This window comes from Macaca fascicularis, chromosome X, assembly GCF_037993035.2.
Source record: "Macaca fascicularis isolate 582-1 chromosome X, T2T-MFA8v1.1".
NCBI lineage: Eukaryota > Metazoa > Chordata > Mammalia > Primates > Cercopithecidae > Macaca > Macaca fascicularis.
Window position 1 is genome coordinate 2,767,246 of NC_088395.1, and position 25,934 is coordinate 2,793,179.

General features: G+C 39.7%; 1 protein-coding gene across 6 annotated transcripts in view; it reads left to right on the forward strand.

Moving 5' to 3' along the window:
• Nucleotides 1-25,934, forward strand: part of ARSF (arylsulfatase F) — an 80,463-nt gene that overhangs the window by 24,979 nt on the left and 29,550 nt on the right. For 4 of the 6 annotated variants that reach the window (XM_065537755.1, XM_065537756.1, XM_015443596.3 and 1 more), the window contains 5 exons: nucleotides 7,934-8,005; nucleotides 11,825-11,974; nucleotides 16,800-16,921; nucleotides 20,294-20,416; nucleotides 23,441-23,864. In XM_065537755.1, coding sequence (XP_065393827.1) covers nucleotides 7,934-8,005; nucleotides 11,825-11,974; nucleotides 16,800-16,921; nucleotides 20,294-20,416; nucleotides 23,441-23,864 — 891 coding nt within the window. Of the gene's footprint in view, nucleotides 1-6,699; nucleotides 6,906-7,933; nucleotides 8,006-11,824; nucleotides 11,975-16,799; nucleotides 16,922-20,293; nucleotides 20,417-23,440; nucleotides 23,865-25,934 lie in introns of those variants that run through there. The other 2 variants (XM_005592896.5, XM_074029416.1) reach the window with 1 other exon arrangement.

Here is a 25,934-nt window from a genome sequence, read left to right on the forward strand (position 1 = left end):
CCGGCAAACTCCAACAGACCTGCAGCTGAGGGACCTGACTGTCAGAAGGAAAACTAACAAACAGAAAGGAATAGCATCAACATCAACAAAAAGAACATCCACACCAAAACTCCATCTGTAGGTCACCAACATCAAAGACCAAAGGTAGATTAAATCACAAAGATGGGGAGAAACCAGAGCAGAAAAGCTGAAACTTCTAAAAACCAGAGTGCCTCTTCACCTCCAAAGGATTGCAGCTCCTCACCAGCAATGGAACAAAGCTGGATGGAGAATGACTTTGACGAGCTGACAGAAGTAGGCTTCAGAAGGTTGGTAATAACAAACTTCTCTGAGCTAAAGGAGGATGTTCGAACCCATCACAAGGAAGCTAAAAACCTTGAAAAAAGATTGGACGAATGGCTAACTAGAATAAACAGTGTAGAGAAGACCTTAAATGACCAGATGGAGCTGAAAACCATGGCACGAGAACTACGTGATGCATGCACAAGCTTCAGTAGCTGATTCCATCAAGTGGAAGAAAGGGCATCAGTGACTGAAGATCAAATAATGAAATAAAGCGAGAGGAGAAGTTTAGAGAAAAAAGAGTAAAAAGAAACGAACAAAGCCTCCAAGAAATATGGGGCTATGTGAAAAGACCAAATCTACATTTGACTGGTATACCTGAAAGTGACAGGGAGAATGAAACCAAGTTGGAAAACACTTCAGGATATTATCCAGGAGAACTTCCCCAACCTAGTAAGGCAGGCCAACATTCAAATTCAGGAAATACAGAGAACGCCACAAAGATACTCCTCAAGAATAGCAACCCCAAGACACTTAATTGTCAGATTCACCAAGGTTGAAATGAAGGAAAAAATGTTAAGGGCAGCCAGAGAGAAAGGTCGGGTTACCCACAATGGGAAGCCCATCAGACTAACAGCAGATCTCTCTGCAGAAACTCTAAAGTCAGAAGAGAGTGGGGGCCAATATTCAACATTCTTAAAGAAAAGAATTTTCAATCTAGAATTTCATATCCAGCCAAACTAAACTTCATAAATGAAGGAGAAATAAAATCCTTTACAGACAAGCAAATGCTGAGAGATGTTGTCACCACCAGGCCTGCCTTACAAGAGCTCCTGAAGGAAGCACTAAACATGGAAAGGAATAACAGATATCAGCCACTGCAAAAGCATGCCAAATTGTAAAGGCCATCAATGCTAGGAAGACACTGCATCAACTAACAAGCAAAATAACCAGCTAATATCATAATGACAGGATCAAATTCACACATAACAACATTAACCTTAAATGTAAATAGGCTAAATGCCCCAATTAAAAGACACAGATTGGCAAATTCGATAAAGAGTCAAGACCCATCAGTGTGCTGTATTCAGGAGACCCATCTAATGTGCAGAGACACAAATGGCTCAAAATAAAGGGATGGAGGAAGATCTATCAAGCAAACGGAAAGCAGAAAAAGAGCAGGGGTTACAATCCTAGTCTCTGATAAAACAGACTTTAAACCAACAAAGAGCAAAGGAGACAAAGAAGGCCATTACATAATGGTAAAGGGATCAATTCAACAAGAGGAGCTAACTATCCTAAATATATATGCACCCAATACAGGAGCACCCAGATTCATAAAGCAAGTCCTTAGAGACCTACAAAGAGACTTAGACTCCCACACAATAATAATGGGAGACTTTAACACTCCACTGTCAACATTATACAGATCAATGAGACAGAAGGTTAACAAGGATATCCAGGACTTGAACACAGCTCTGAACCAAGTAGACCTAATAGACATCTACAGAACTCTTCACCCCAAATTCTTCTCAGCACCACATCGCACTTATTCCAAAATTGACCACATAGTTGGAAGTAAAGCACTCCTCAGGAAATGTAAAAGAACAGAAATCACAACAAACTGTCTCTCAGAAAACAGTGCAATCAAATTACAACTCAGGATTAAGAAGCTCACTCAAAACTGCACAACTACATGGAAACTGAACAACCTGCTCCTGAATGACTGCTGGGTAAATAACGAAATGAAGGCAGAAATAAAGATGTTCTTTGAAACCAATGAGAACAAAGACACAACATACCAGAATCTCTGGGACACGTTTAAAGCAGTGTGTAGAGGGAAATTTATAGCACTAAATGCCCACAAGAGAAAGCAGGAAAGATCTAAAATTGACACCCTAACATCACAATGAAAAGAACTAGAGAAGCATGAGCAAGCAAATTCAAAAGCTAGCAGAAGGCAAGAAATAACTAAGATCAGAGCAGAACTGAAGGAGATAGAGACACAAAAAACCGTTCAAAAAAATCAATGAATCCAGGAGCTGTTTTTTTGAAAAGATCAACAAAATTGATAGACTGCTAGCAACACTAATAAAGAAGAAAAGAGAGAAGAATCAAATAGATGCAATAAAAAATGATAAAGGGAATATCACCACCAAGCCCACAGAAATACAAACTACCATCAGAGAATACTATAAACACCTCTAAGCAAATAAACTAGAAAATCTAGAAGAAGAAATGGATAGATTCCTGGACACATACACCCTCCCAAGACAAAACCAGGAAGAAATTGAATCTCTGAATAGACCAATAACAGGCTCTGAAATTGAGGCAATAATTAATAGCCTACCAACCAGAAAAAGTCCAGGACCAGACGGATTCACAGCCGAATTCTACCAGAGGTACAAAGAGGAGGGGTACCATTCCTTCTGAAACTATTCCAATCAATAGAAAAAGAGGGAATCCTCCCTAACTCATTTTATGAGGCCAGCATCATCCTGATACCAAAGCCTGGCAGAAACACAACAACAAAAGAGAATTTCAGGCCAATATCCCTGATGAACATCAATGCAAAAATCCTCAATAAAATACTGGCAAACCGAATCCAGCAGCACATCAAAAAGCTTATCCACCATGATCAAGTGGGCTTCATACCTGGGATGCAAGACTGGTTCAACATATGCAAATCAATAAACATAATCCAGCATATAAACAGAACCAAAGACAAAAACCAAATGATTATCTCAATAGATGCAGAAAAGGCCTTCAACAAAATTCAACAGCCCTTCATGCTAAAAACTCTCAATAAACTAGGTATTGATGGGATGTATCTCAAAATAATAAGAGCGATTTATGACAAACCCACAGCCAATATCATACTGAATGGGCAAAAACTGGAAGCATTCCCTTTGAAAACTGGCACAAGACAGGGATGCCCTCTCTCACCACTCCTATTCAACATAATGTTGGAAGTTCTGGCCAGGGCAATCAGGCAAGAGAAAGAAATACAGGGTATTCAATTAGGAAAAGAGGAAGTCAAATTGTCCCTGTTTGCAGATGACATGATTGGATATTTAGAAAACCCATCGTCTTAGCCCCAAATCTCCTTAAGCTGATAAGCAACTTCAGAAAAGTCTCAGGATACAAAATCAATGTGCAAAAATCACAACCATTCTTATACACCAATAACAGACAAACAGAGAGCCAAATCATGAATGAACTCCCATTCACAACTGCTGCAAAGAGAATAAAATACCTAGGAATCCAACTTGCAAGGGATGTGAAGGACCTCTCCAAGGAGAACTACAAACCACTGCTCAATGAAATAAAAGAGGGCACAAACAAATGGAAGAACATTCCATGCTCACTGGATATGAAGAATCAATATTGTCAAAATGGCCATGCTGCTCAAGGCAATTTATAGATTCTATGTCATCGCCATCCAGCTACCAATGACTTTCTTCACAGAATTGGAAAAAACTACTTTGAAGTTCACATGGAACCAAAAAAGAGCCCAAATTGCAAAGACAATCCTAAGCCAAAAGAACAAAGCTGGAGGCATCATGCTACCTGACTTCAAACTATACTACAAGGCTATGGTAACCAAAACAGCATGGTACTCGTACCCAAACAGAGATATAGACCAATGGAACAGAACAGAGGCCCCAGAAATAACACCACACATCTACAACCATCTGATCTTTGACAAACCTGACAAAAACAAGAAATGGGGAAAGGATTCCCTATTTAATGAACAGTGCTGGGAAAACTGGCTAGTCATGTGTAAAAAGCTGAAACTGGATCCCTTCCTTACACCTTATACAAAAATTAATTCAAGATGGATTAAAGACTTAAATGTTAGACCTAAAACCATAAAAACCATAGAAGAAAACCTAGGCAATACCATTCAGGACATAGACATGTGCAAGGACTTCATGACTAAAACACCAAAAGCAATGGTAACGAAAGCCAAAATAGACAAATGGGATCTAATTAAACGAAAGAGCTCCTGCACAGCAAAATAAACTACCATCAGAGTGAACAGGCAACCTACAGAATGGGAGGAAATCTTTGCAATCTAACCATCTGACAAAGGGCTAATATCCAGAATCTACAAAGAACTTAAACAAATTTACAAGAAAAAAACAAACAGCCCCATCGAAAAGTGGGCAAAGGATATGCACACACACTTCTCAAAAGAAGACATTTATGCAGCCAATAGACATATGAAAAAATGCTCATCATCACTGGTCATCAGAGAAATGTAAATCAAAACCACAGTGAGATAGCATCTCACGCCAGTTAGAATGGCAATCACTAAAAAGTCAGGAAACAACATGTCCTAGAGGATGTGGAGAAATAGGAACGCTTTTACACTGTTGGTGGGACTGTAAACTAGTTCAACCATTGTGGAAGACAGTGTGGCGATTCCTCAAGGATCTACAGCTAGCAATACTATTTGACCCAGCGATCCCATTACTGGGCATATACCCATACCCAAAGCATTATAAATCATGCTACTATAAAGACACATGCACACATATGTTTATTGCAGCACTATTCACAATAGCAAAGACTTGGAACCAACCCAAAAGTCCATCAACGATAGACTGGATTAAGAAAATGTGGCACATATACACCATGGAATACTATGCAGCCATAAAAAAGGATGAGTTCATGTCCTTTGCAGGGACATGGATGAAGTTGGAAACCATCATTCTGAGCAAACTATCACAAGGATAGAAAACAAAACGCCACATGTTCTCACTCATAGGTGGGGATTGAACAATGAGAACACTTGGACACAGGCTGGGGAAAATCACACACTGGGCCTGTCATTGGGTGGGGGGCGGGGAAGGGATAGCACTGGGAGATATACCTAATGTAAATGACGGGCTGATGGATACAGCAGGCCAGCATGGCACATGTATACCTCTGTAACGAGCCTGCATGCTGTGCACATGTACCCTAGAACTTAAAGTATAAAAAAAAAAATTAATAAAATAAAATAAAATCAGGAAGAAAAAAAATAGCCAGACATGGTGGCAGGCACCTGTAATTCCAGCTCCTCAGGAGGCTGAGACAGGAGAATCGTTTAAGACCAGGAGGCAGAGATTTTAGTGAGCTGAGATTGTGCTGCTGCACTCCAGCCTGGGCAAGAGAGTGAGACTATCTCAAAAAAAAAAAAAAAAAAAGCACAGCCCTTTATATGTAAATTTTCATTCTAGGGAATAAGTTCACATCTTCTTAACATGTGTACTTTTGGTGTTTTCAGACCATTCCAGTTCAAAATTCCTCTCCAGGTACATTTACCTGAAGAAATCGGCATCTCTGGTCTGATGCAAGATCTGGTTTCCAGGCTGGATGCAGTGGCTCACGCCTGTAATCCCAGCACTTTGGGAGGTCAAGATGGGAGGATTGCTTGAGCCCAGGAGTTTGAGACCAGCCTGGGCAACATAGTGAGACTATGTAAAAATATAAAAATTATCCATGGACTGGTGGGTGCCTGTAGTCCCAGCTATTCGGGAGGCTGAGGCAGGAGGATCACTTGAGCCTGGGAAGTTGAGGCGGCAGTGAGCTGTGATCACCATCATTTTACTCCAGCCTGGGTAACAGAGAGAGACCCAGTCTCAAAACAAACAAACAAACACAAAAAACAAAAAAACCCACCCGGTTTCTAGAGTTTATGGAATCATACAATAGCATGTTTAATGGAGTGTTCCATCTCGCAAAATGGTGTTTTGTCGGGAGAGGGTTATGTATGCCCTCTGATATTTTCAATTCTTTATTTAAAATGCTGGGAGAGTTACTATCTGGCTTTGCATCTGTGTTGTTTAATATAATAGCCATCCATTTGGGGCAGGGTGTGGATGAACAGTACACCTACCATCTTCCAAATTATTTCCCACACTTCACCTTGTTGAATATTATTAAGATATAAAGAGAGGGAAGACCTTCCATTTCCCTCCCACCCACCCACCCACCACTTTTAATTGGGAGCACAGATGTCCCTGAGGCACTGCTATAGACCATGAGGTCACTGCAATGCAAGGGACATCAAACAGGATTGCTCTGGCTCAAAACAACCAGTCTTAATTCTGGTGCGATGAATGGCTTTGGTGGTCATCACATATAAGAACATTCAGCGTTAGCAAGAAAGGCTGTAGGTGTGTCGCTGAATGTGATGTTTTGTTGTCGGTGTGCTGTTGTTTTTCTTTTCTTTTCCTGGATGTGTAGTAGGAGTTGCAAATGTGGGGTGCAGATTGCCTCATTTGCACATAATTAAGATGAACCATCTGGGTGAGCCTAGCATGGACCAGCCCTCCCATGGCAGAGGGAGGTGAGATGGAGCGGCTAACGCTTTGGCAATGATTCAAGGCAGCTGCCAGAAGAGGCCAAGCCTTTGCAGAACAGCCTGTTTGTTCTGTTCCCAGACATTAGAGAGACAAGACGGCTGATAGGTGAGATGGGGGAGGTTTGTTTGGACACATTTTCTCAGCCTTTTTTTGTTTTATAACCTCTCGTTGAAAAGGGCAGAGTCGAAAGATCCTTTGACCTATTGTACTCTGAAACTCAATGGATCAGCTTAGGCATTGAGAAATTGATTCCAAGCCAATTTTAGTGTGAGTAAGTTTCTCTCCTTTCTGTTACTCTCATACCCTTTCTTCTTTCTTCCCTCCCTCCCTCTCCTTCTTTTTCTTTCTTAACCAAGATCGTGTGTGTGAGTGTGCGTGTGTGTGTGTGTGTATGTAGTGTGTGTAGTATGTGACCAGAGTATCCATGCTTTGGAGCAAAATGAATTTAAGGAGGAATGAGTTTGTATTTTGTCCTTAGTGTTATTTTAAGGTACAAATATGGGTAGTAACTTGCAGACTACAGACGGGCTTTTCTTTCACTGTAATGCATTTGGCTGTCATATCCCTTAGTCCTAAACACCCAACCCCCGCCCCCGCCACTGCCAATTAAATACAACCATTAGTCATTCAGTGGTTTCTGCATTTGCATTAATGCAGTGAAAAAAGAGGCAGCTCATTTTGATTAATTGCCCCTTTCCTTATTCAGGACACAGAGGCTTTCTGAGTCTAAACTTGTAGGCTTGGCAGGACACTGAGACAATTCTCTTGTGCCAGCGTGTTTCAGGGTAGGTTTTTCCACCGAGACAATTCAGCCAAGAGCCCCGGGACTTGGGGCAGCAGGAGTTCTTTTAAAAATGGGCCAAAAGATGAGCAGAGCACTTGAGGTCAGGAGTTCGAGACCAGCCTGGCCAACACGGTGAAACTCCATCTCTACTAAAAATACAAAAATTAGCTGGGCGTGGTGGTGCACGCCTGTAATCCCAGTTACTCAGGAGGCTGAGGCAGGAGAATGGCTTGAACCAGGGAGGCAGAGGTTGCAGTGAGCCGAGATCGCACCACTGCACTCCAGCCTAGGTGACAGGACGAGACGAGACTCCATCTAAAAAAAAAAAAAAAAAAAAAAGGTCAAAATAATGAACTCATTGAGAGTTCAGGATTCGTGTAGTAGTGACCTCGGAAAATCAATTTTAAAATGTTGGAATTATGGATACGGCTCCCAAGTCTCTAGTGAGAATTTCATGCTGGGAACTAATTTAACTGACACATGAATGATACTTGTTTTTTTTTTTTTTTAGTCTTTTTAATCCTGTCTGTGTCTTCTGCCAAAGACAGCAAGAAGGTTCTCCGAGCTGCACAATGAGGCCCAGGTAGGTAAAGCTGCATAATACATTGTGAGCACATTGAATCTAATGTATAATTCTGTGTATTTGTGAATTCAGCCTTACGGATGGAGGCATTTAATATCATCTGTCTTTTTCTTCTTTTTTCTTTTTCTTTTCTTGTAACCTACTATGAGTCAACATGCTGTCTTTATATGACTGGCCATAAGATGACTAAGTTCATTCTCTCAACTTAGTAAGTGTGTGACTTTTAAAAAAAGGTAGGAGAGAGTTAGGCAATTGATATAAATACAAACTGTAAATTTCCAACAGATATATATGAGTTTATGTTTATTTTTATTTATTTTAGAGACGGGGTTTCACAGGGTTTTGCTGTCACCCAGGGTAGACTACAGTGGTGCAGTCATAGCTCACTGAAACTTTCAACTCCCGGGCTCAAGTGATCCTCCAGACTCAGTCTCCAGAGTAGCTGGGACCTCAGGTGCTTATCGCCATGCCCAGCTAATTTTTTATTTTTATTTTTTGTAGAGACAGGTTATCATTATGTTGCCCAAGTTGGTCTTGAACTCCTGGGCTCAAAGAATCCTCCCGCCTCAGCCTCCCAAAGTGCTGGGATTACAGGTGTGAGTCACCATTGTGCCCAACCGTATATATGATTTTAAAGCATTGTAAAAACAGGGGGTGATAAAACAATTCAACTAACTTTGCACAGATGAAAAGCATTTCTGTAACTTCGGGAATTTGGCCCACAGTCCTGAGCATGTAGCTTTTGCCTGCAAGACGTTCTCAATCTTCAAGGAGATGTTCGCATAAAGCAAAAAAAAAAAAAAAAAAAAAAAAAATTGTAAACTTCTGTGGCTATCATTGTTTCAGAGTATTTACAAAGGACTCTGAGAGCCAATAGGGATGAACTCCTGTTTGTATTTTTCCTCTCAGAGGAGATATTTGAAGTGGGTTTTGAAACATTATATAGAGATGAGATAGGGATTGAATCAATAATCCACATGTCCAATATTCATTACCTGATAACTGAGTAGGGATATGCTGAGAAGAGCGTCATGTGTTTCCTTAAGAAAATATGACCTCAGCTGGGACTGAGCAAAACCATGAAGTGGACTCAAGTGATCCTCAGATTCCACATTTCTTTCTTTTCTTCATTTCAGTTCTTCCCCCAACTTCCACTTTTCCTTTACTTGGTTATTCCTTATTTTATTTACCTATATATTTTTTGCTTGTTTTCTTTTCTCCAACAAAAGCTGCTATCCCCACACTTTTTTTTTCTTTTGAGGGTCTCGTTCTGTAGCTCAGGCTAGAGTACAGTGGCACGATCTCACTTCACTGCAGCCTTGAACTCCTGAGCTCAAGCAATCCTCCCACCTCAGCCTCCAGAATAGCTGGGACTATAGGCATGCACCACCACACCCAGCTCATTTTTATATATTTTGTAGGGATGGGGTCTCACTATGTTGCCCAAGCTGGTGACTAACTGATTCTCTTGCCTCAGCCTCCCAAAAAGCTGGGATTACAGGTGTGAGCCACTGCAGCCTGACTTTTTAAAAATTTGGAGTAATGATATTTATGAATATTTTATTTTTATTTTTTGTTTCTTTATTTAAATTCATTTTTCTTTTTTTTCTTTTTTAAATTTCTTTTTCTTTTTTTATTGTTCCTTGAGTCAAAAAAACTGACATATAAACATTGTGTAGATTTACGGTGTACAACTTGATGTTTTGAAATATGCCTGTATTTTGGAATGGCTCAATTATGCTAATACAAGGTACCTCATCCACTTACCTATTTGTGATGAGAATACTTTGAGTAGATTTTATCAGTAATTTTCAACTCTAAAATACATTCTTATTAACTATAGTCAACACAAGTATAATAGATTCTTTGAACTTATTTCTCCTGTTAAATTGAAATTTTTTATCCTTCGACCAACATCTCCCCAAGCCCCCCACTGGTCCCCCAGCTCCTAGCGGGCATCATTCTACCCTTTCCTTCTATGAGATCAACTTTTTGAGATTCCACAGACAAGTGAGATCATGTGGTATTGGTGTTTCTGTGCCAAGCTTATTTTCCTTAGCATAATGACCTCCAGGTTCATCTATGTTGTCATATATGACAGAATTTCATTCTTTTTTTAAGGCTGAATAGTATTCCATGGTGTATGTGCACCGCATTTTCTTTATCCATTCATCCAGTGATGGACACTGAGGTGTTTGGCCATTGTGAATAGTACTGTAAGGAACACATACACCCACATGCCCTTACATTGGAATAAAAACTAATTTTAGAATTAAGTTAAGGTTAAATCCCTTAACCTTAGAGACTCATTTAAGTCCCTTAAATGAGGTTAAGACCCTGGAAGAGGGAGTTAACCTCAGGAGTCTTATCGTCTCCATCTTCTGCAATGATTTGCCTCTGAGTACATGTTTTCAGACTTCCCTCCTGGAAGGGCATCTACTTTAGCCTTTAAAAAAATTTCAATAGTTTTTGGGGAGCAGGTGATGTTGGATTACATGGATAAGTTATTTAGTGGTGATTTGTGAGATTTTGATGCACCCATCCCCCGAGCAGTGTACACTGTACCCAATGTGTGGTCTTTTATCCCTCACTCCCCTCCCACCCTTTCCCTGAGTCCCCAAAGTCCATTGCGTCATTCTTATGTCTTTGTATCCTCATAGCTTAGTTGCCACTTACGAGTGAGAACATACAACATTTAGTTTTCCATTCCTGAGTTACTTTACTTAGAATAATTGTCTCCAACTCCATCTAGGTTGCTGCAAATGATATTATTTTATTCCTTTTTATGGCTGAGTAGTATTCCATGGTGTGTGTGTATGTATATGTATATGAAAATGTGATATGGATAGATATCTATAGATCTATATAGATAAAGAAAATGTGGTATATATAGATATCTATAGATCAAGAGTGTCTCTCTCCAAGCACCAAGTACTGCTGCTGAATGGCAGCAGAAGTGCCCAAAGGAATGCTCTCTTGGCTTCTCACTTTGCATAAAATCTATAGATATGTATCTCTATACATCACATTTTCTTTATCCACTCATTGATTGATGGGTATTTGGGTTGGTTCCACATTTTTGCAACTGCAAATTGTGCTGCTATAAACATGTATGTGCAAGTGTCTTTGTTTTTGTTGTTGTTGTTGTTTTTTGTGGGGTTTTTTTGTTTTTGATTTTTCTTTTTTCTGAGATGGAGCCTCGGTCTGTCACCCAGGCTGGAGTGCAGTGGTGCAACCTTGGCTCACTGAAACCTCCCCCGGCTAATTTTAGTACTTTCAGTAGAGACAGAGTTTCACCATGTTGACCAGGCTGGTCTCAAACTCCTGACCTCAGGTGATCCACCCGCCTCGGCCTCCCAAAGTGCTGAGATTACAGGTGTGAGCCACCACACCCGGCTTCGAGTGTCTTTTATATATAATGCCTTCTTTTCCTCTGGGTAGATACCCAGGAGTGGGATTGCTGGATCAAATGGTAGATCTACTTTTAGTTCTTTAAGGAATCTCCATACTGTTTTCCACAGCGGTAGTACATCCCCATTAGCAGTGTAAAAGGGTTCCCTTTTCACTGCATCCACGTTAACATCTGTTGTTTTAGCCTTAGTTTATGCAAAGTGAGAAGCCAAGAGAGCATTCCTTTGGGCACTTCTGCTACCATTCAGCAGCAGTGCTTGGTGCTTGGAGAGAGACACTCTTGAGCTTAGGTAGACGTCTGGGAGATCCACGTGATCTCCAAAGACCCCTGTTGTGTTGTGTTGGGAGGTGGATCCTGAATCCACCCAGAGAAGCCTGATACCAATAAAATCCCCGCTTGCTTTCCAGGAGCCCCTTGGTCTTCATGTCTTTGGTGTGCACATTCTTGAACACATGCCAGGCACACAGGGTGCATGACGACAAGCCTAATATTGTCCTGATCATGGTTGATGACCTGGGTATTGGAGATCTGGGCTGCTATGGCAATGACACCATCAGGTAAGGCGGTTTCATGGCGAGTCATACATTCATCAGTCATTCAGGTTCCGCAGGCTGATAAATTATACGACTGCATCTATATGCAAAACCAAATTTGATAGTTTTAAATTATTTAGATTATTTAATAGTTTTACAATTACATTTTTAATACTTTTAATTTGAATCTCATTCAGTTTTTAAACTTAAGAAATAATAATTGTCCATCTTCACGGGGTACACAGTGAGATTGGGATACATACAATGTATAGTGATCAGATCAGGGTAATCAGCTCATCCAGCGTCTCTAGCATTAACCAGGATAGTCATAGTAAAAGCATGGCTGTCCGGACCCGAGTCCTGGCTCTGCATTTACTAGCTCTGAAGTCTTGGAGAAGTCGCTGAACCTCTCTGTGTCTTAGTTTTCTTATTTGTCTAATGCAGAGAAGACTTTATACCCCTGAGTTTATATGTGTGAAGAACTTAGAATAGTACCTAACACACAACTACCCTCTATCATGCAGTCTATTATGAAGCATGATGATTGTATATACATGTACATTGTAGACATAAACACATAAATATAATTATAAATATCTGTGATATATTTCATATATGAATATATTCTATAACATAAAATATATATCATACATTTATTATATTATATATCAATCTTTTATGAATATATGAATGTATATTCAATATATAAACATTTATGAATATATTTATAATATATGAGTATATAATATATTACAAATATATATGAATACGTTATTCATGTATACATGAATATATACATATTTGTATGTTTATGAATATATATTCATTTTCATACAAATGTATTTAAATAAATTTATACACATTTATATATAAATATATTTAAGTAAATATAAACACATATTTGTATATTTTATAGAAGTATATTTAAATAAATATGTGTAAAATATTTATTTATATAAAATAATAAATATTTATATATTTATAAATTTATGTAAATATTTATATAAAACAAATATATATTCATACATATTCATAATATATAAAAGTATATATTATTAATATATAAATAATATATAGTAAATATTATTAATATATAAATAATATATAGTAAATATTATTAATATATAAATAATATATAGTAAATATTATTAATATATAAATAATATATAGTAAATATTATTAATATATAAATAATATATAGTAAATATTATTAATATATAAATAATATATAGTAAATATTATTAATATATAAATAATATATAGTATATATTATTAATATATAAATAATATATAGTATATATTATTAATATATAAATAATATATAGTATATATTATTAATATATAAATAATATATAGTATATATAGTATATATATTAATAATATATAGTATATATTAATATACATAAATAATATATAGTATATATTAATATATATTAATAATATATACTATATATTATTTATATATATTAATATATATTATATATTAATATATAGTATTATAGTATATTGATATATATACTATATATTAATATATAGTATATATTGTAAATATATTAATAATATATAGTATATATTGTAAATATATATTAATATATAAAATATATTATAAATATATATTCATATTCATAATATATAAATATATTCATAACCTTATACATATTTATGAATTCATCTGTGTTGTTGAAAATTATGGGATTTCCTTCTTCATAAATTCATAAATGTATACATATTTATGAATATATATTTATATATTCAATTACATATATTCATAAATATATAAATGTGAATATGTCTATTCAGTAGAATTCATTCTGTTTTCCTAATTTGGGGAGCCAACAGATTCTTTAAGGTGATGAGCTTGTATTTTTAACAATGGGCATTCTGAAAGAAGAAAAACAGATATGAAACAAACTCAGAGCTTTGTGGTGGATTATAGAAGCCATCTGTATTAGCCATTCTTATACTGAGCTTAGGAGTACATCATTATAAGACATACATCATACACTTTTAAGATCATTGCATTGTGTGACTAATAGATGCTGAAGGTAGTCATCACAGTTTTCGACAACAGAGCTAAGAGTCATGAAAAAGTAGTCGCCAAAAATCAACCATTACTTATGAGAAAAGAAGGGAGGACTCACCCAAAAGCACAGAAACATGGTGTCCATAAATAGCAGATATTTACAGAGTATGTTAGCGTGGGGTATCGGTGTTTTGCTGAAAATACTAGCAATTTGAGAAGTGAGATTATAATGCGAAATCTAAAACCAGGCACATGTGCTCCAGGAATGCAGTTTACAATTTTTTTCTTTGCAAAATAAATAATGTTTTAAAAGTTGGTAGGTGGGCCGGGCGCGGTGGCTCACGCCTGTAATCCCAGCACTTTGGGAGGCCGAGATGGGTGGATCACGAGGTCAGGAGATCGAGACCATCCTGGCTAACACGGTGAAACCCCGTCTCTACTAAAAAAAAACCAAAAACCTAGCCGGGCGAGGTGGCGGGCACCTGTAGTCCCAGCTACTCGGGAGGCTGAGGCAGGAGAATGGCATGAACTGGGGAGGCGGAGCTTGCAGTGAGCTGAGATCCGGCCACTGCACTCCAGCCTGGGCGACAGAGCGAGACTCCGTCTCAAAAAAAAAAAAAAAAAAAAAAAAAAGTCGGTAGGTGACTTCCATATCTGAAAAAAAAGTTAGATACGCACCTTGGTAAAGCTGGAAATTCTTCTTACACCAGTTACCTGTCATAATTTCTCTCATGAATAAATGCAGAACTCATTATATTTTCTTTTCATCCAAGAGGAGACGGACTCTTTTTTCAGAAGTCTCTCCGGCCTCCAGAAGTCTCTTGTGAAATTATTTTGTAATTGACAAATTACAGTTGTGTGTATTTCTGGTGTACATCATGATGTTTCGATCCATGGATCCATTGTGGAATAGCTAAATCAAGCTAATTAACATGCACAACCACACATACTTATGATTTATATGTGGTGAGAATGGTTAAAATTATGGCATTTCAAGAATAGAATACATTCTTATTAACTATAGTCACCACAATCTGCAAACAGATCTCTTAAATTTATTCCTCTATGTGAGGAATAAATCAAATAGAGGATTCATTCATGTTTGGCTCCGTGAAACACTGTGTCCTTTAACCTACCTGTTCTCGACCCTCACCCCAGCCCGATACCCTCCATTCTATTGTCTACTTCTGAGTTTGCTATTTTAGATTCCACACATAAGTGAGATCATGCGATGTTTGTCTCTCTGTGCTTGGCTTTATTCATTTAATCTAATACCCTTCCAGTTCATCTGTGTTGTCAAAAATGATGGGATTTCCTTCTTTTGGTTATTTAATCATATGACAGTTTTGCAACCTACATAGACTGCAGGGAAATGTATCTATCAAACCGGTGGGTGGGTGGTCTGTAAGTAGTCAGGCATAAGTAAGGTCTGTAAGCAATTAGCCTCGATGATTCAGACCCCATCCCTTAAGCATTTTATTTTGTAAGGCTGTAGTACAGCGAATGGACACCATATAGCGGCACCCAGGTATACGATCCCCGCAGAACAACAGCTGCCTGGAATCTCAGTTATACTTCACCTTGACACGGGCAAAAAAGAAAAATGAACTCCGTGTGCAGTTACCTCTGGGCACCTGGAAATCATAACAGAGATGTTGTTTATCTTCAGATCTCCCTGTCTGTCTCTCTGTCTCTCTGTCTCTGTCTCTCTCTGTCTCTCTCTCCTCTTTCTGTTTCTCCATCTCTTTCTATGTCTGTCTCTGTCTCCCCCCTTTCTCTGTCTGCTTGTATCTCTTTCTATGTCTCCCTCTGATTGTCTGTCTCTGTCTCCATCTCTATCTCATTCCATCCATTTCTTTCTCTCTGTCTTTCCTTCTCTCTCCCTCTCTCTGTCTCTTTCCATCTCTCTCTGTCTCTCTCTTTCTCTCTATCTTCTTCTCTCTTTCCGTTTCTCTGTCTCCCCCCTTTCTCTGTCTGCTTGTCTGTCTTTCTATGTCTCCCTCTGATCGTCTGTCTCTGTCTCCATCTCTCTGGCTATCTCATCCTGTCCATTTCTTTCTCTCTTTCTGTCTTTCCTTCTCTCTCCCTCTCTCTGTCTTTCCATCACTCTGTCTCTCTCTTTCTCTCTATCTTCTTCTCTCTTTCCATTTCTCTTTCTGTATCTCTCTGTCTCTTTCTCTCTCTTCATATCTCTCTTTATGTTCGTCTCTCTCTGTCTTTCTATCTCCCTCCGTCTGTCTGTCTCTTTTTCCACCTCTCTTTCTGTTTCTCTGTCTCCCTCCCTCTGTTTATCTCTTTCTTTCCATTTCTTTCTGTCTCTCTCTCTCTGTCTCTCTCTTAAACTCTGTATGTCTCTTTCCATCTCTCTCTTTCTATTTCTCTCTCTTTCTCTCTCATCTTCTCTCTGTTTGTCCCTCTCTGTCTTTCTCTGTCTCCCTCTTTCTGTCTCTCTCTTTCTCCCTCTTTCTGTCTGTCTTTCTCTCTCCCTCTGTCTGTCTCTCTCTTTCCATCTCTTTCTGTTTCTCTCTGTGTGTCTTACCCTTTGTCTCTTTCTCTCTCTCTTTTCATCTCTCTCTTTCATCTGTCTCTTTCTGTCCTTCTCTGTTGCTCTCTTTCTCATCTCTCTCTCTCTTATCCTTTCTTTCTGTCTCTCTCTCTCTGCCTCGCTTTCTGGGTCTCTCCCTCTCTCCCTGTCTGTTTCTCCTCTCTCTTTCCACCTGTGCCTTTCTGTTTGTCTTTCTCTGTCTTTCTCTCACTCTTCTTCTCTGCTTCCCCTGCCCCCCACCTTTTCCTTCTCTCCAATACACCTTGCCTCTCCTGCTTCAGGACACCTCACATCGACCGCCTTGCCAGGGAAGGCGTGCGACTGACTCAACACATCTCGGCCGCCTCCCTCTGCAGCCCAAGCCGGTCCGCGTTCTTGACGGGAAGATACCCCATCCGATCAGGTGTGCAAACTGGCGGGCTCTGCTGGACTCTGCCCTCATGTTAGGATGAGAGGAAATAAAAATGTGGCTTGACTACGTTAACAAGTAAAAAAGGGCTGGGCATGATGGCTCATGCCTGTAATCCCAGAACTCGGGAGGCCAAGGTGGGAGGATTGCTTGAGCCTAGGAGTTTCAAACTAGCCTGGGAAACAGAGCAAGACCCCATCTCCACAAAAAAATGTTTTAATAAGTTGAGCATGGTGGTATGCGCCTGTGGTCCCAGCTACTTGGGAGGCTGAAGTGGGAGGATCGCTTGAGCCCAGAAGTTTGAGGCTGCAGTGAGTGTGATCACAGCATTGCACTCTAGCCTTGTTGATAGAGCATGTCTTAGAAAGAAAAAAAAAAAAAAGATACAAAGGAAAGAAAAGAAAAAGCACACATGTGCATAGATGCACTGGCATACACAGCTACCACCGTCCACCCCAAAATCACTGCACTTCTAAGAGATGCAAGATCACCCTGTGTGACTGAGTGTCTTTTGATGCAATGACAGCTTTTTACCTGAATTCCAAGCCATAAGGTGTACGTTTGAGTTTCCCGGGTCAACAAAGATAAGCTCTCTTGGAATGAAATAATTAATACCACATGTGTTTACACATTCAGTCTGTCACCAAAAAATATATTTTTTTTCTTTCAAACCACAAAGTCATGGCTGGGCACGGTGGCTCACGCCCGTAATCCCAGCACTTTGGGAGGGTGGATCACTTGAGGTCAGGAGTTTGAGCCCAGCCTGGCCAACATGGTGAAACCTCGTCTCTACTAAAAATACAAAAATTAGCCAGGTGTGGTGGCATGCACCTGTAGTCCCAGCTACTCAGGAGGCTGAGGCAGGAGAATCGCTTGAACCCGGGAGGCAGAGGTTGCAGTGACCCGAGATTGTGCCACCGCATTCCAGCCTGAGTGACAGAGTGAGACTCCGTCTCAAAACAAACAAACAGCAACAACCAAAAACCCACAAAGTCATAAACCAAGAAATAGCTATCTGATTTTTGGACAACTTTCATCACAACATTTTACCCATGGAGACAGTAGTATTATCCCTTTGCTCAATTTATATCAACTTTATTTTATTTATTATTATTATTATTATTGAAGTGGAGTCTCGTTCTGTTACCCAGGCTGGAGTGCGGTGGTGCAATCTCGGCTCACTGCAACCTCTGCCTCCTGAGTTCAAGCGATTCTCCTGCCTCAGCCTTCTGAGTAGCTGGGATTACAGGCACGTGGCACAAGGCCCGTCTAATTTTTGTATTTTTAGTAGGGATGGGGTTTTGCCATATTGGCCAGGCTGGTCTCGAACTCCTGACCTTAGGTGATCCACCCACCTCGGCCTCCCAGAGTACTGGGATTACAGATGTGAGCCACCACGCCTGGCCATATATCAATTTTAGATAAAACAAAAATGAAACGAGAAGAAGGAAATTATCCTAATCTCTAATTGTCATGTTCTCGTTACTTTTTAATTTATTACTATTATTTTGAGACAGGGTCTTGCTCTGTTGCCCAGGATGGAGTGCAGTGGTATAATCATGGCTCACTGCAACCTCAACCTTCCAGGCTCAGGTGATCCTCCCACCTCAGCTTCCTAAGTAACTGGGACCACAAGTGTGCACCACTATGCCTGGCTAATCTTTAAATTACTTAGGGTCTTGCTGTGTTCCCCAGGCTGGTCTTGAACTCCTGAACTCAAGCCATCCTCCCTCTTTGGCCTTCAAAAGTCCTGGGATTACAGACATGAGCAACTGCACCCAACCTGGTGACTTTTTTTGTTTGTTTTGTTTTTTACTTTTGAGATAGGGTCTCCCTTTGTTGCCCAGGCTGAAGTGCAGTGTCACAATCTCAGTTCACTGCAGCCTCAAACTCCCGGGCTCAAGCGATTCTCCCTCCTCAGCCTCCTGAGTGGCTGAGCTTGCAGACACCCACCAGCATGCCCGGTTAATTTTTGTATTTTTGATAGAGACGCGTCTCACCATGTTAACCAGGCTGGTCTTGAATTCCTGCACTCAAGTGATCCGCCCACCTCAGCCTCCCAAAGTGCTGGGATTTTAGGCACGAGCCACCGCGCCTGGCCAAAATTAGCTGTTTTAAAGTGTGCAATTCAGTAGCTTGTAGCTCTTTTCCAATACTGTACAACCATCACCTCTATCAAATTCTAGAACATTTCCATCACCCACAAAGGAGATCTTGTCACCATGAAGCAATCACTCCCCATTCTCCCTTCTCCCAGCCCCTGGTTACCAAAAATCCACTTTCCATCTCTATGAACATGTCTGTTCTGGACATTTCACATAAAAGGAATCATACAGTATGTGACAGTCTGTGACTGGCTTCTGTCACTGAGCATAATGTCTTATGGTAGCCTGGGCCAGAGCTTTATTTTTATTTTGCATACTATTCCCTCGCATGGGTTCACTACAGTTTCTCCATCCATTCATCAATTGATGGACAACAAGATGTTTCTACCCTTTAGTGATTGTGAGGAATATAGCTATGAACATACATGTGCAAGTTTTTCTTTGAATACCAGTTTTCAATCCTTTTGAGTTCCTCAGGAACCTCAATTCTTTTGATATTCCCCAAGAGTGAAATTGTTGGGTTGCATGGTTCTATTTTTTTTTTTTTTTTTTTTTTTGAGAGGGAGTTTCATTCTTGTTGCCCAGTCTGGAGAGCAGTGGCACAATCTTGGCTCACTGCAACCTCTGGCCCTGGGTTCAAGAGATTCTCTTGCCTCAGCCTCTCAAGTAGCTGGGATTACAGGCATGTACCACCATGCCCAGCTAATCTTGTATTTTTAGTACAGACTGGGTTTCACCATATTGGTCAGGCTGGTCTCAAACTCCTGACCTCAGGTAATCCTCCTGCCTCGGCTTTCCATAGTGCTGGGATTACAGGTGTGAGTCACCACATCCAATCATATGGTTCTATTTTTAAAGGTGAGGGAAGTGGGCTGGGGCACAGTGGCTCACACCTGTAATCTCAGCACCTTGGGAAGCTGAGGAGGGCAGATCAGTTGAGGTCAGGAATTCTGGAGGCTGGCCAAGATCAAGGCATGCCAGCTTCAGTGTCTGCTGGGGACCTGCTTCCTGGTTCATAGACAGTGCCTCTTGCTGTGTCCTCACATGGTGGAAGGGATGAGGGAGCTCTCTGGGGTCCCTTTTGTAAGGATACTGATTCATTCTTGAGGCTCCATCCTCCTGACTTCATCCCCTCCTAAAAGCCCTACCTCCTAAACATTACCTTGCAGGTGAGGGTTTCAATGTGCAAATTTTGGAGTGACAAAAATCTTCCCTCCATAGCAACACCTACTCATTGTACTTTTTTCCACGCTACTTCTAGGTATGGTTTCTAGTGGTAATAGACGTGTCGTCCATAATCTTGCAGTTCCCGCAGGCCTCCCTCTTAATGAGACAACATTTGCAGCCTTGCTAAAGAAGCAAGGATACAGCACGGGGCTTATAGGTAAGACACAAGGATTGGTGTTAGTCATTGATCATAAGGTAATAATGTCCTTTGTTCTACCCTTGATTTATGACTTTCTCGGAAACACTTTATTTTACAATGTCTTATGTAAAGGCTCAGTGGCCCATTCTTACAATCCCAGCACTTTGGGAGGCCAAGGTGGGAGGATCACTGAAAGCCAGGAGTTTCAGACCAGCCTGGGCAACATAGAAAGACCTTGTCTCTAAAAATATAAAATTAGCTGGGCATGGCGGCATGTGCCTATGGTCCCAGCTACTCTGGAGGCTGAGGTGGGAGGATTGCTTGTGCCAGGAGTTCTTTTATTATTATTATTATTATTTTTAAGACAGACTCTTGCTGTGTCGCTCAGGCTGGAGCGCAGTGGCACGATCTCAGCTCACTGCAAGCTCCACCTCCTGGGTTCAAGGGACTCTCATGCCTCAGCCTCCCGAGTAGCTGGGACTACAGGCGCGTGCCACCACGACTGGCTAATTTTTGTATTTTTTGTAGAGATGAGGTTTCATCATGCTGGCCAGGCTGGTCTTGAACTCCTGGCCTCCAGTGATCTGCCTGCCTTGGCCTCCCAAAGTGCTGGAATTATAGGTGTGAGCCACCACACCCAGTCTGATTCTTCACACAGCTCAGTGATAGGAGATGTTTTAAAATGAACATATTACAAGAACATAAAATTTTTCTGGCTCTGCCTGCCCGCATAGTCTCTCACCGTGTATCCTGTCACCTGCCTCTTCATTTCACTAAGACTGGACCACACAGGTTTTCTTCTCACTGCTAGGGATGATAGAAGTCTTCAGCCACCCAGTAGTTGTAACTCCAGCTACCATTCCTGTTTGGGAAGCCTGGGTTTCAGCTGACGTGAGAATCACATGCTATTTTAAATCCCTTCAATTTTTGTAACACATCTGCTGTTGATAAGAGAAGGCAATCTCTGTGGGGTTGCAGGACAGGAAGCCTAAGCCAGTAGCATTGCCTCTCCTCTACCTACCCCCATAGACACTCAGAGGTTGATGGAAGCACAGGCATTCTTGATTGGGCCCTCACCACATACAGGAAACTGTTAATATTCCTAGTAGATACACATTATCACAGCCTCTGGGGGTTTGCTGGGCATCCACATGCTAGCAGGACTCACACGCACCCTTTGGTGATCATTCAAGGTGTGGTACATTTTACTGAATAAGTCCCTTACTTCAATCAGTTTTAATGAGAGCTCCTAGGATTTCCAGCCAGCCAGCTATTCATCCATCCATGCTGGGTCCATCCTCCATGATTTATCTATAGCTACCATTGGTCTTCTCTCTCTGTTTCTCCATCCATCTATCAATCCATATATCTCTATGCATCTATCTGTCCATCCATCTACCTGTCTATCTACCTCTTTGTCTGTCTATTGATCAATCCATCATCTATCATTTATCTATCATCTATATATCTATCTACCCATCATCTATCTATTTATCATCTATAATCTATTCATCCACCCATTCATCTATCATGTATCTATCTGTCTATCCATCTATCATCTGTATCTATCTATTTATCTAGCCATCCATTCATCTATCTATTTAGACATCTCTCTATCCATCTACCCATCCACCCTTATATCTCTATCCCTGTCTGTTTATCTATCTATCTATCTATCTATCTATCTATCTATCTATCTATCTATCTATCTATCTATCTATCTACCTATCATCTATTCATTCATCTATCCATCCTATCTATCTATCTATCTATCTATCTATCTATCTATCTATCTATCTATCTATCTATCTGTCTGTCTGTCTGTCTCTGTCTGTCTGTCTATCTATCTATCTATCTGTCTGTCTATCTATCTATCCATCTGTCTATCCGCCCATATATATCCATCCACCTATCTATCTACTCACCTACTCAGCCACCCACCTAACTATCCATCCATCCACCTACACATACATACATGCCCCATCTATCCATCCATCATTTATTTGTATCTATCATATTTATCACATCTATCTCTCTATTGATATATACATACACATGTGTATACATAGATGTACACTCCATAATTTATTTTCATCTATCATATCCCATCTGTCTATTCATCCACCCACAACACAGATCTATTTATGCATCTATCTAATTACCCAGTCATCTATCGATCCATCCATCCACCTACACACACATCTATACATGCTCCATCTATCCTCCATCACTTATTTGAATCTGTCCTCTCCTCTCCTCTCTTCTATCTATCTATCTATCTATCTATCTATCTATCTATCTATCTAACCACTCACTCTATCTCTATCATCTATCTGCCTATCTTTCTGTCTACATATTAGCTATCATCTATCTTTCTATCTATCATCCCTATTTATTTAGCTAGCTATATCTACATATACATCTATTCATCTATCTATCTTCCTATCTTTCTATGTATTATCTATTTATCTATCTACCTACCTATCATCTGTATCCATCTAGCTATATCTATGTATACATCTATTCTTCCATCATCTGCAACCTGCCTTGTCTCTGTGATGTATCTATTCTTCCATCGTCTGTAACCTGCCTTGCCTCTGTGATGTATCTATTCTTCCATCGTCTGTAATCTGCCTTGCCTCTGTGATGTATCTATTCTTCCATCGTCTGTAACCTGCCTTGCCTCTGTGATGTATCTATCTTTGTGGCTATGACTTTGTCGTCTCAGTGAATGAGAAAATTTGTAGTTCCCATCCTTGAAAGAAACTCACAATTCTACTTTTCTCCCTTATTTTTTATCCTGTCCTGTTGCTCACAACCAGATCTGAATACAAACTTTCTCTGTAAACTAAAGAACAACAACAACAACAAAAATGTGGCTAAGTGGAACTCGGATTTTTTAAACCAAGGAAAATATCTCTGCTACTTTATTTTTGTGCATTAGCTGATTGTTTGATGTGAAGAATGCTCACATGTTCTTTGCAATGTGCTGGCGTATGTTGACATATTGATGTGTAGATGTGTTTGTGTGTTTGGTTTTAGGCAAATGGCACCAAGGCTTGAACTGCGACTCCCGAAGTGACCACTGCCACCATCCATATAATTATGGGTTTGACTACTACTATGGCATGCCGTTCACTCTCGTTGACAGCTGCTGGCCGGACCCCTCTCGTAACGCGGAGTTAACCTTTGAGAGTCAACTCTGGCTCTGCGTGCAGCTGGTTGCCATTGCTGTCCTCACCCTAACCTTTGGAAAGCTGAGTGGCTGGGTCTCCGTTCCCTTGCTCCTCATCTTCTCCATGATTCTGTTTATTTTCCTCTTGGGTTATGCTTGGTTCTCCAGCTACACGTCCCCTTTATACTGGGACTGCCTCCTCATGCGGGGGCACGAGATTACGGAGCAGCCCATGAAGGCCGAACGAGCTGGATCCATTATGGTAAAGGAGGCGATTTCCTTTTTAGAAAGGTAAGCGTACTAATTAAAAATTCATGTAATAATCGTAATTATCTCTTTTTTAAAAGGACCTAGATAGATTTGCAGGGTGATTGTAGTTTTTAATAATCTATTGTACACATCCAAATAGCTAAAAGAGAATAAGCCAAATGACTCTAGAATAAAGAAAAGACAAATATTTAAGGTGATGGACACCCCAATTAACACTGATTTAAAACAATAAATCATTTGTAATAATTCCTTACAAATTATATGAATGTATTAAATTGTAATGTGTACCCTTAAACTATGCACATCTACAATGCATTAATAAAAATAATAGGGGATGATGGTATTAAAAATATTGAGTTAGGAAATGGAATATTGCTAAATGATGTAATAGGGTTAGATAAAAATATGAAGTGTATTGAAGACCAGTTGGACTCATCAGTTTGTACCTAGAGAGGTGGTACCTTGTTTGGGCTCCTGTTATTAAAATCATGGTCTCTCTATTGGCTCTGAAATTTATATGTGGTCAGACCATGGAGGCAGACTCTAGTAACTCAAACTCACAAATTGTTTACGTTAATTTACAATGCATCTTGTCATCATGTTAATTTACAACAGGAAATATATACATACACTATATATGTATACATGCACTTACAATATGTATGTATATATGTATACATGCACTTACAATATGTATGTATATATGTATACATGCACTTACAATATGTATGTATATATGTATACATGCACATACAATATGTATGTATATATGTATACATGCACTTACAATATGTATGTATATATGTATACATGCACATACAATATGTATGTATATATGTATACATATGCTATCATGTATATATATAATATATTTTATAATATTTTTTGTCTGGTTCCCTGATACATATAGATATAGATGGATATAGATATAGATAAATATATATATACATATCAGGGAATCAGATGAAAAAAGTAAGTTGTCCATTGCATTATGTCCCTATTGTTAAAAAACAAAAAAACCTACTTGGGAAAAATAAAATTGGAAGGCTTCTCTTTGAGCATGTGATATGGAAGGGCTATTTCATGAATTGGATGAGGTAAATGGTCAAAGGTGATTGTTATAAAAACTTTATGCATCCCAGAACACAATGGCTGGAAATTTTCAAGGGTATCTATCCTCTTGTTGTTGGACCTTCTTTCTTTAAAAAAAAGTCTGTGAGCACATTTTTCATTTGCTTTTTCCATATTGATTGAGGTTTAATCTTTACCAATAGCCATTCTAGGATCTGGATTCTCAGGATGTAAGGTGTCTTGTGTACTCTGGTACATAGCTTTGTCCTTACTCTGTAGCCCAAGTGAAGGTGATAAATATGTAGTCTGGGGCTGGGCATGATGGCTCATGCCTGTAATCCCAGCACTCTGGGAGGCCAAGGCAGGTGGATCATCTGAGACCAGCCTGACCAACATGGTGAAACACCATCTCTACTAAAAATACAAAAATTAGCTGGGAGGCTGAGGCAGGAGAATCACTTGAACCCAGGAGGCGGAGGTTGCAGTGAGCTGAGATCATGCCATTGCACCCCAGCCTGGGCAACAGAGGGAGAGTCTGTCTTAAAAAAAAATGTTATCTGGGAGTAATGAAGCCATATTTGCTCTGTAGATGGAACTGAATGCTTGGTGTCACTTAGAGCAAATCCTTCTGTTCCCTGGTACCTTTCCAAATGTGCAGAGTTCTATGAATTTTTACAGAAAGAGCATCAATATGAGCAAATTAGCACCATCCACTCTGAGAGTATAAGATAAGCAATCCCATTCTCTTCTGTCTGCCAGTTCGAGTCTTCAAACATTCCCACACAGTTCTCCTTAGGACTTTACATTAGTACTTGAAGAACAGATCCTATTGTTGAGATGTACATTGTTCACCAAAACCTCTGTCGAGTTTCAGAAGTTACATATGATCCACAATAACACAATATTGAATGGAAAAAACAATGGTGAAGAGGAAATATAAAGATTTGGACGTTGTGACAATAAGCTAATGGCTTAGGTTCATGAATGCTAGAAACTATTTTTATCTGATTCTCAGTGTAT